The 12,143-nt window shown below is 42.1% G+C and overlaps 1 protein-coding gene across 1 annotated transcript in view; it reads right to left on the bottom strand.

Moving 5' to 3' along the window:
• The window catches only part of RGS22 (regulator of G protein signaling 22), a 69,889-nt gene that overhangs the window by 34,711 nt on the left and 23,035 nt on the right, over positions 1-12,143 (bottom strand). The window contains exons 11-14 of the mRNA XM_075271954.1: positions 11,019-11,167; positions 10,065-10,176; positions 5,023-5,145; positions 4,326-4,427 (exon numbers count right to left, since the gene is read on the bottom strand). Of these exons, the coding sequence (XP_075128055.1) occupies positions 4,326-4,427; positions 5,023-5,145; positions 10,065-10,176; positions 11,019-11,167 (486 nt within the window). The remainder of the gene's footprint in view (positions 1-4,325; positions 4,428-5,022; positions 5,146-10,064; positions 10,177-11,018; positions 11,168-12,143) is intronic.

Raw genomic sequence — 12,143 nt, 5'->3', positions numbered from 1 at the left:
GAGAAATATCTCCAGCGACGACTCCATCTTCTTCAGCAACCGCCTCTTCATTCATCTTCTGATGGCTGGGGTCACACTTCAACGCCTGCGCAGTCAGCTTTGCCATTGGACCTCACGCAGAGCCGACTGCAAATGCCAGCAGCCATTTTTTTGTGGCCGTTACAGAGTGTTCTGCTCATGCTCGTGTAAGCGACCACAAAAATGGTCACCGTATTTGCAATGGGCTCTGCATGAGGCCTGATGGCAGAGCCGACTGTGCAGGCGTCGAAGTGTGAACCCAGCCGGTGCTCGCTGGTTCCCGTTTGAGCGCTGGTGCCCGCCCCCAGTGCTGCGAGAGAACTCATTTGCATACCGATCCATACCCATCTCCGGTGGGCTGGAGACGACTTCTAAAGGTAGGAGAAGAATAGACTTTCTTAAGGCTATTCTGATGTGTTAACGAAAAGAAAAAGGGTTTTAATGGTAGAATCCCTTTAAATATACAGGAATAACAGAGGAACAACACGAGCATTATATTAAAAGGTACTTTAATGTAAGTACAGGGTAAGGTAGGGAGGTATGGATGATTTGAATGGGGCAGCACGCAAGGTGGGGATAACCTTAGTGGATAAAGAGTGGGGGTATCTGCTCGTCAGGAGCCGCCATTTCAGTAGCAATGGAGACGTGGCCAATAGAGCATTGTGTGTTCGTGAAAACACCTTTATTGAACGGGCCGTTCTGTCATTCAAACACAGAGACGTTTCCGGAATCATTTCAACGTTGGCCGTCATGGTCGTGTTCCGAAGTTTGACACGATTATGAAGTGGGTGAATCACTTTCAACGAACAGGTTCTTTGAGATCCAGAACTGCACGAGGAGGTGACCAAACGATACGGACCCCGGAAAACATCGAAAGGGTGCGTCAAGCAGTTGAAGCCAGCCCTCGATGTTCGGCCGTAATCAATGTTTTAATTTCTTTTGTTTTTCTTTGATTTTTGTAATGGCAACATACAAGCTACACATTGAGAAAATAAGATTTGAGTTTCGTTGAAAAATGAGTGTGTAACTGTTATTTCAGATCATCCATACCTCCCTGCCTAACCCTGTATCTACTGAATCAGTTGGGTCAGGAAAGGTGACAGGCTCCCAAAAAAATCAGATTTTCCTTTTTTCCTAGCTCAGTCAGTGCTAGGTGAGATACAGACCATCTTTCTGCAGCCCAGGAACAGGTGTTTCACAAGAAGTTTTCATGACGTGACTTATTATTGTAACCCAATCTCTCGCTACTGGTAATATTCCAAAAAATGATGTGCTCTTTCCATACAGCAACGGCCAGAAACACAAGAAATGTGTCAAAAGCCACAGAATCAGTGAAATTGGAACCGTTTCCAGAACATCTCTGCAGACTTGTGTTCTGGGCCTGGAAGGAAGGCTGGTAACGTGCCTGCGATATCTAAAGCCATTGTAATTATTTTTCTCACAGAAATCAGTCATGACACCGTGTTATGCCAGAGGCGAACACAGATATTGTGAACACTTAGCTTGCAGCCGCTTTGGTGAGGAATCAGATTAACGCTCATTTTTGTTCCAATAATAACAAATTTTGTATTTGCAAAGGGCTTAAAAAGCTATCTAAAGAACAAAAGTAAATATCCAGGCCAACGGGCTGATCTGTCTGTGAACATTCTCATGTGTGTAAATGCCATGAGGTCTGTGTAGGATTCCTGTATTTATTTTAGAGGTCACTTTACGAATAATGATGTCCAGTGGCGTGGTAATGTGTAATATGGAGATCTGCTGTCACCCAGAGGCGGACACAGGAATTAGCTGCATGTATCGCAACGCTTCACTGAATTTTCTTTCCTTGTTATTTTTTTTGTGTATTTTTAATAACTTTTAAATTCTTTTTTTTCCAGAATATGATGCTTTTTGGCCATGTATACTGCATGTCTATCAAAGCTGTACTATTTATCAATACACTTACTGTATCAATTCTTCACTGTTTTCTAGACTAGTGGATAAAAATCAATCCATGGTCATGTGATGTACAGTCTATGGTCATGTGATATACACACAGGTGCACAGCTCGTTACCAGGCAAATACTGTGATACTGTGCTGTGACTATAACAAGCTGTGCACCTCTGTATACATCACATGACCATGGACTGTACATCACATGACCATGGACTGTACATCACATGACCATGGACCATATATCACATGACCATACCTCCCAACCGTCCCGATTTCCGCGGGACATTCACAATTCCGGTGACATGTCCCGCGGTCCCGGTAGGAGGGAAGTATGTCCCGATTTCAACTCAGATCTGCGTCCAGAGGACACAGGTCAGCTCCTCGCTTCGCCGCTGCAGCCGGCTACTGGCTTGTAGACACGATGTGATGACGTCACATCGCATCTACAACTGTGCGCCAGTGAGAGAGAGGCGCGCAGAGTGCAGCGGGGGAACAAGGAGAAGGTAAGTTTAATGTGGAGGTGGAACGTGAAACTGGGGGCAGATGAAGGAGAGGATGGCATGACACTGGGGGCAGACATGAAGAGGACATGAATCTGGGAGCAGAGATGGGGGGACATGAATCTGGGGGCAGAGATGGAGGGGACATGAATCTGGGAGCAGAGATGGGGGACATGAATCTGGGGGCAGAGATGGAGAGGACATGAATCTGGGGGCAGAGATGGAGGGGACATGAATCTGGGAGCAGAGATGGGGGACATGAATCTGGGGGCAGAGATGGAGAGGACATGAATCTGGGGGCACAGATGGAGGGGGGACATGAATCTGGGGGCAGAGATGGGGGACATGAATCTGGGGGCAGAGATGGGGGGCATGAATCTGGAGGCAGAGATGGGGGGACATGAATCTGGGGGCAGAGATAGAGGGGACATGAATCTGGGGGCAGAGATGGGGGGACATGAATCTGGGGGCAGAGATGGGGGGACATGAATCTGGGGGCAGAGATGGAGAGGACATGAATCTGGGGGCAGAGATGGAGGGGGACATGAATCTGGGAGCAGAGATGGAGAGGACATGAATCTGGGGGCAAAGATGGAGGGGACATGAATCTGGGGGCAGAGATGGAGGGACATGAATCTGGGGGCAGAGATGGAGGGGGGACATGGGAGTAAGTACAATGAATGATGGCAAGCAGAAATCTAGAAAACCGGGGGCAACACGGTGGCTCCGTGGTTAGCACTGCAGACTTGCAGCACTTGAGTCCTGGATTCAAATCCCCCCAGGAACAACATCTGCAAGGAGTTTGGATGTTCTCCCCGTGTTTGCGTGGATTTCCTCCCATTCTACAAAGACATACTGATAGGGAAAAAAATGTACATTATGATCCCTATATGGGGCTCACAACCTACATTTAAGAAAAAAAAAAAAAAAAGAAATCTAGAAAACCGTAAGGAACTGATACAAAAATTAGCTTAGAAAATTGTACATTTTTTCTTTATACAAACAATTACATTTGTCTCTTAATATTGGTCTGAAACTGGACAACTCCTTTAAAAAAAAAATAAAAAATTTGTTCACTGAGTTGGCATAGGGGGAAGAGTCAAATATATTTGATGCAGGCTTCCTTGTCCTACTGACAAGTGTTCTTCATAGTTTGTAGTGGGATGAGAAAGTCTGCATGGAAGTATCAGAGTCAGTCACACACAGAAAATTGATGCTGATTCTTCCCATATGTCACAAAAAGTATCCTCAATCCCTAGGACAGCGAAAAAATAGCTGATCATTGGGGGTCTGGTCAATGAAATGTCATCAATCCTGAGAATGGGGGTTGTTTTGCCCCCATAGTGAATTCAATGTGACTGTAGGTGTGCTCCTGCTGGATGGGATACATCTCTGCTCCCATTCACTTCCATAGACGTGCAGGAGGTAGCCGAGAGCTTTTCATAAAATGACTCTATATTAGACTGTTCTCAGCAACCAATAAAGAGGAGCAAACTGCAACTCCTACTTTGGACACCAAGAGATCCTGTCCTACTTTGTATAACCTGAGGGGTGAGTGCATTACCAAAATAATATTCTACAAAAATCTGTTTCCTAGTTGCATAGTTATGCTTTCCTTTAAATCTTTGGATTTTGATATCTCTGATGATTTGTGATAAAAGACAAGCTTAATTTCTATTAATCCTGTATTGAGGTACGTGACATTTGATAGGGGTATACATCATATGTTTTGGGTTCAGACAAGGGTCCATCTCATTAATGAAGACAATATTCCCTGAGTGGAATTCACAAGAATCACAGAATATGAAGAACATTATGCAATCTGCTCATACTCGGCACATAACATCTCGTTCCTAAGATTTACCACTTACTTGGGAATGTCTGCGTAGTTTAAAAGGTTGTAGGGTCTCTTGGTAGAAGAAGTGATGATAGGACTGTAGATCAAACCAGAAGTGGACGCCATTCTTCCACAGCTGAAATAAAATAATATTAACATACTTAGCTAATACTTTACATACTATCATTATGACAACTGCCTTTTTGGTGTTTGTTCTAGTATTCGCAGTATTGGTTCACATATGCATTTGGTATTCCATTTGGGTAGTCTGCTTGGGGACCCCCGAACGCAATTCCGAATGCATTAAAAAGCGGTTTGCTAAGAAACCACACAGACCCTATAGACTATAATGGGTCCGTGTGTTTTCTGCGTGGAGTCCGCACGAATCATGCAGAGAAAAAAGTGCTGTAGATAAATAAGATTTCTAGCAGAGCTTGGATCATAACACTCAGACCTAGAAAGAGATTCTTGTGATTTTCATGGTTTATCATAGTCTTTTTTTTTTCCCTATCAGTATGTCTTTGGAGTATGGGAGGAAATCCATGCAAACACGGGGAGAACATACAAACTCCTTGCAGATGTTTATCAAACTCTTGGGCGTATAACAATGAGCGGTCTCTGTATAATGGAACAATGTTCTAGATCAGGATATTCATGTAACCGTACAAACCCACTCTACAGTTTCCCAATTACAAGATCGTAGTTTTTGTCTCTTTTTTTTTTTAGCTTACCTTGTTTCCTGACTGCTGACAAAAAGTTGTGAAGAAATACCCAGCCCGAGAATCCAGATGTAGAGCTTGTAACATTTCCTCCATCTTGGAGCTCCTCAGAACATCGTCGTTTGTATCTGGGCTCTGTAACCAAGCAGTACACCATGATTTATCTGTAAATGAACCAGTTTCCTTCCAAATACCACAAAGTTACCACAAATAGAGTGTTACACAAGGCGTATTCATTCATGTTGATCCTAATACATTCATTATACAGCTTGCAATCTAATATCCCTATTCATGTTAAGTGTCAACTGAGCCCAAACAAGGAGAACATATACATGTCTTCTACAATTTCTGATAACTAGATGACTTTCTTGGAATTGCATCTTTAAAATCTTTCCTGGTCACTCTCACACCTCTTCAACTATCCTCAACCTCCCATGTACTTCTATATGTTCATCCATGAATAGTGTGCTATTATATAGGACGTAAGAGAACAGGAGTGCAATGCCATAATACATAAGTCCATACAGTAATTAGCTGCAGAGTTATAAAAGTCCCATGATTCACATTTTCTAGATATGCTCTCTGAGTGCTGTGTGCAGAATCTCCAGTGTATCCCAATAGATGCTGTTTCACTCTGCTGTCCTATGCTTCCTGCTTCTAAGAACTCACAGGGGAAACAATCCAGAGACAGGGGAGACAGGAATAAGCTGCAACATATAGGATACACTCAGGCCATAACTAGCAGACCCTATAGCTGTGGGCATCCCCTCCGGAACAAGTGGGAACAGTTCCTCAATTCTCACCCATCATCCACTGTGGGAAGGTTATCTGTATGCACTTGAGAAAGAGCAAGATAAGCTCGAAACGCGTTGTACAATTAAAGTTTGTTGATTTACCCGGGCGAGCGCGGTTCTTCTGTTCTCCACTCGAGTGAGAAGGTCCACCCCCAATATCGTTGCCTTGACCTCTCCCAGACGTATATCCAGCTGCCGCCCACGTTTACCTGTGCCATCCAGTCCTGAGATACACTATAGAGGTGGTTGTGTCTCACACAACCCCACCAGGTGAGCGGCCATTTGTTTCTGCTTACCCGGACTTTTTGTTTAAAAAAAATACTACACCAAGGTCGGCTCGGTGCCTCTCTTCTTTTTTTGCTCAATTCAAGAGCTGTGCCATTACTTCAGGTGGCAAGCAGTGATTTCAACTCTTTCTGTATCCTTAGGCTAGTTATTGGGAAATTAATTTATGTTGGGGGGGTGCTCAATTACAAAAAAAGATGAACAGGACCCCATTATGTATTAAAATGGCCCTGGATACACTGAAATTCTGTTGTGTGTTAGGGCTCAGAAGTTTTACATCATTGCTGCCTTTAGTTAAGATTTTGTTTTGGGGCAACACGGTGGCTCAGTGGTTAGCACTACAGCCTTGCAGCGCTAGAGTTCTGGGTTTGAATGCTGCCAGGAACAACATCTGCAAGGAGTTTGTATGTTCTCCCCGTGATTGCGGGGCTTTCCTCCCTTTCTACGAAGACATACTGATAGGTAAAAAAAATGTAAATGTCCCTAAATGGGCTCACAATCGACAATAAAAAAAAAATGGTTTTCTCATTTTTTGCAAAACCAGAAAGATAATAGGAAATGTAGGATGCATTATAGGAGCCATACAAGTGGAAGAGAAAAGGATGGCGGCCAACCCATTAATGGAATGCCAAATTATACAATTACACCCAAGGCGTACACAAGGTCCTCTACATTATTCTTTATCTTTTAATAGAGCCCAGGCTATGCTATATAGAAATACATAAATAAATTGTTAGAGTGCTCCCTTAAATAGTGATGCTCCATTTAGGGTGTTCATTTCAGTGTTATCCCTTATGAGTCATTTTTAGGGCACTATCCCCATCTAGCGGGAACACTTGGCAGGGTTCTTTGTTGCTCACAAGCTGTCCTTTAACACTCGGGTTATAAATTCGTTCTGTTCTATTCCACTTGATGTAAATAAACGGTGATGTGATACTTCCTCCACGTACAATGCTTACTTGCTGGAGGGTGTACTCTAATTTTCTACAAAATGAAGTCACTCAGAAGATATTAACAGTAAAAGCAAACCTGCAAACAATCTTAACCTCCCTGACGTACATGCACTTCTGGGTGAAAATACTTAAGCGCAAAAATTTGTAATGTAAATTAATTTTTCTTCCTGGAAGACCTAAATCCAGATTAAGAAACCGATGGAATCAAATTTTACTTGGGGATGGATTATTTGTACTGGCGAGGAGTTTATTTGTAGTACATTCAAGTAATCCTATGAGGTCATGAGTTTAACGCTGATGTTTGTATTGAAAAGTGTCTGAGCACAGTTGTCAGGGGGACGAGTCCATGGCACGAGACCAGAGTAGCAGCATATGCTAGTAAAATATGGAATCGCACCAAGGATCACGAGCGGCTATTTGACCTGGGCTAGAACTCCCACCCTGGCAGTGTTTTCACGATCTCAAGAAGACAGTCATCACTTCCCTAGATCCCCATAATCCATCTTTAAGCAGTTGGGATTTGTAGCAAGCTGTATAAGCCTCCAACTATTCACACACAACGCTCTAACAATTATTAATTGTTGATAGAACTATAGTCTCATATTCTAGGAATGCTCAATCAATACCAGAAGTTGTAGGTTTATATACGGTATAGATTGACAATTTATCACAGATCATAGTCCTACCCCATCAGGGAGTCAGTTTACGCTTGTCTCAGATCTTTCCATTTTACACTATTTTAAGGCTGCATGTCATGGATGGCCCCGGGCAGCGCCGAGAGGAAAATTCACATCGCAATCATTTATTCTTGGAAAAGCAAAAAAATAAAATCCAATAGTTTTTCTGGTGTTGCTTTGGGCAATGAACCAATTGATATTAAGTCATATCCCAGTATGGTAGTAAACTTCCGTGTCTCTGTAATAAAAGTATGTCCAATCTCTGCCATAAAGAGTAATAGCTACGCTATCTGAGAAGATTGTTAAAGGGGCTATTTTTAGAATAAGAGCAACAAATATGGTAAAATAACATAGTATAATGATTGGAGGCCCGGGAGAGGTAAGAAACATAAGAAACACTGTTACTTACCTCTCCACGATCCGGGCAGGCCTCAGGCCTAGTCGTCTGACGTTTCATGACCCCGGCCTGAGTGCCGGGTCATGTGACGTCTGACGTCATTGAAGATGGCCGACAGCAGAGGCTGAAAGCACAGCGGAGGGAGTGGAGGCCGACAGCGGAGGCGGGAGATAGGTGAGTAACAGTGTTTTTTTATGTTTTTCTTTTTTTATGTTTTTCAGAGCGGAATCCGCCTGAAAATCCTCCTCCAAAAAACCGCCTCACTATACAGTCCTATGTAACCTGCTTTTTTTCCCCCGCTAGCTGAAAAAAGAAGCGACGTGTCCATTCTTCAGGCATTTTCTGCCTGAAAATATCAATTAAAATCAATGGATGGTGGCAAAACTACTAGCGTTTTTTTAGGCATTTTTTGACAGAAAACACCTCAAAAAACACCTAAGGCTGAGTTCACACTGAGTTTTTTGGTCAGGAATTTGGTCAGGAATCCTGCTCCAAAAAAAGACTCACAATAGAACTCTACTGGGAGGCTTTTTTTGGAGGCTGATTTTTAGGGTAAGTTCAGACTGGGTTTTTTGGACTAGAACCTGAGGCGGCCTCCAAAAAACGGGTAGCCGCGACTGAAAGCTGGTGCACTGCACCGGTATCCAGCCACGCACTCCACTCCAAATTAGGGCCAATGAATGGCCCTAGTCCGGAGGAGGGTTTGTCTTCAGGCAGAATCGCAAGGCGAAATGTCCTGAAGAATGAGCACCTCACTTATGCTGTCTCTTGGAAAAAGCTCCTGAGTGGCTCCTATTGATTTCAATGGGAGCCGTCTTTTTGGTCAGGATTTTGAGGTGAATACAGCCTCAAAATCCTGACCAAAAATCTCTGTGTGAACTTACCCTCAGGCGGATTCCTGACCAAATTCCTGACCAAAAAACTCTGTGTGAACTCAGCCAAAGAGTTGAGTATAGGAGGTTCAGGAGCTGAGCCTTTTCCATACATAGCAATAGCATTGACAGGACCATTGTATTTCAGCAATTGTATATATGAGTTATCATGGTGGCTGGGGACCCAGTGAGGGCTCCTAGGCCTGCCATCTTTTTACACCATGTCTCAGACAGGGTGTAACTGAGTGCTATTCAATGCACAATACATTGCAATACAGAAGTATTGCTGAGAATTATATATGCCATCATTGAGAAATCAAACAAGTGCAAATGTCAACGTTTCCATAGGTATATGAGTCCATTCACACGGAGTAAAATGGTGTGGAATTTCAGCGCTGAAAAAAAAAACCTCAAATTGACTTCAATGGGTTCCTTTTTCTGCTAGCGCCATTTTCCTCCGTGTGAATGGACCCTAATTAAAATGCTGAGATTTTCAAAAACGCTCATATTTGTGCTGATTTTTTTCTGCAATGCCTGGAAGGCGAGGGGGAAAGGGGGCGGTCGGTCGGTGGGGTGTTTGGGAGGGGGCCATGTCAATGGTTCGCCATTCCTAGTTACGCCACTGTATGAACCCCTAAAAAGGTCTCAACAGAAACAACACCTAACCTGCAAAAAAACCAAACAAACAAGTGACAGTGACAGTGAATAACCCAAAAAATGGAAAGTTGGTATTGCATTTTTTTCCACATCTCACCCCACAAATAATATTATTTTTTTTTTACCATTTTGAAATACATTGTATGGAATATCAAATAGTGCCAGTAAAAATGCAACTTGTCCTGAAAAAAAACAAGCCCTCCTACATCTATGAATGAAAAAAAAACAAAATTATATCTTTTGGCAGGAGAGGAGATAAAAAATGAAAATTGAAAATTTGTTATGAAAGGAAGGGGTTAAATCTTGGATGCATGTATATTCATGAACATTTAAACATGGTAATAAACATGTAAACATGTGTATGTGTTTCCAGAAAATAAATGTACATTTTAGAAAGCCTAAAGTAAATGTGCACTTACTGATAGGGCGTCGTGTTCCATACCACTGTGATAAGACTTTGATCCCGCTCTTTCCTTAACCACATTTGTATGCACAGTTGCGGGTCTTGAGCTCAAAGGTCTAATCTGTGTCCTAATTAAATAGAAATAAATAAAAATATTATATACCATAAAACATCCAGTTACACTTATACAGCTCTGACCTGACTTATGATCTCTTTTATGGATGTGACATCTGATACATGTGCCCTATTACACTCATAACACTAAGTAACAGATCGGGTGGAGTCATGTACAACAGTGCCTTTTAGATCGTACTGTGAACAAGTTTTAGACAGGGGGCAATGCTACAAAATAGGAATGCTTTCACAAATAGAAATGTTCATAGTTTATACAAAATCAAGTGAATGCAGTAAAGAGAAATGTAAATCCCATCAATATTCGGTGTGACCTTTGCCCTTTGCCTTCCTTCAGTTCTTCTTGATACTTGCAGACAGTTTTTGGCAGAACGTGGCACAGAGGTTATTGGAGAACTAAGCACAAGTCTGTAGATGTAGGCTTGCTCCAATCCTTCTGTCTCTTTATGTCATCCCAGACAGACTGGACAATGTTAAGATCAGGACTCCTCCTCCAAAGGGTAAAGGTCACGCCGAATATTGAAGGGATTTACATTTCTATTTTCACTTCATTTTTTTGACATACCATGTACTATCTATAATTCTGGTGTCTTCTTATGTTGCCCCCTTAGGCTCCAGTGCCTGGTAGTGATTGTTACTTCTGTATCCCCTATAGCTACACCCCTGGATCTCAACAGGATTACATATAGGGTTTGTTTTGGGAGGATGTCTAAGTCGTTTATATTTGGGTCTACATGGTAATTTTGTCATGACTCCCATTGCACAGACAAAGATCCCTGTCTATCCTTATTCTAATGTTTGTTAGTCAACCTTAACCAGATGAAGGTCACTATGTCACCTGTTCACATGAGCCAGTACTGCACTGCCAGGTAAGCTCCTTATTTGTCTTTTCTGTGGCAATAACTTTGCAGATATCAGTCTTCCAGACAGTCTAGGAGAGGAGGCACTTTTAATCATTTTAGGATATCCTTCGTTCTTTTCATTCAACTATAAAAGTAATAAAAATATACAATTAACATAATATAAGGCAATGTAGAATATTTTACTTATAAATACGCTACCTATTTCCCATTACTTGTATAGCACCAACATATTCCGCAGCACCCTTAGCACCCTGTATATATATATATATATATATATATTTTTATATTTTTTTATTTATTTATTTTTTTATCAAAAACTGCATTTTATCCTAGATAATTTTACCTTCATAAAGATAAAATACAAAGCCAACCTAAGGGGTGCGCGACCTGTGTGGCTGTACATGGCAGATTGTCCCTACCTAGTCATTTGGGCGATGGATTCCTTTAAACTATAGGAAGTGCCCTTAGTGATCTGCCTAACTCAACCCTACCATGTCCTTGCCATAGACCCCTAAGGATCTCTACCCCCTCATCTTCTAAGACAACACGTTTGTGCTCCTTAACCTGTTTTTTTGCATATATATATATATATATACAGTACAGACCAAAAGTTTGGACACACCTTCTCATTCAAAGAGTTTTCTGTATTTTCATGACTATTGACTGTAGATTCACAAAGAAGGCATCAAAACTATGAATTACCACATGTGGAATTATATACTTAACAAAAAAAGTGTGAAACAACTGAAAATATGTCTGATATTCTCAGTTCTTCAGTAGCCACCTTTTGCTTTCATTACTGCTTTGCACACTCTTGGCATTCTCTTCATGAGCTTCAAGAGGTAGTCACCTGAAATGGTCTCCCAACAGTCATGAAGCAGTTCCCAGAGATTCTTAGCACTTGTTGGCCCTTTTGCCTTCACTCTGCGGTCCAGCTCACCCAAACCATCTCGATTGGGTTCAGGTCTGGTACCTGTGGAGGCCACGTCATCTGGTGTAGCATCCCATCACTCTCTTTCTTGGTCAAATAGCCCTTACACAGCCTGGAGGTGTGTATGGGGTCATTGTCCTGTTGAAAAATAAATGATGGTCCAACTAAA

This window comes from Leptodactylus fuscus, chromosome 4 (genome assembly GCF_031893055.1).
Source record: "Leptodactylus fuscus isolate aLepFus1 chromosome 4, aLepFus1.hap2, whole genome shotgun sequence".
Lineage (NCBI taxonomy): Eukaryota > Metazoa > Chordata > Amphibia > Anura > Leptodactylidae > Leptodactylus > Leptodactylus fuscus.
The sequence above is the reverse complement of the archived record's forward strand: the minus strand, read 5'-3'. Positions and strand labels throughout refer to the sequence as shown.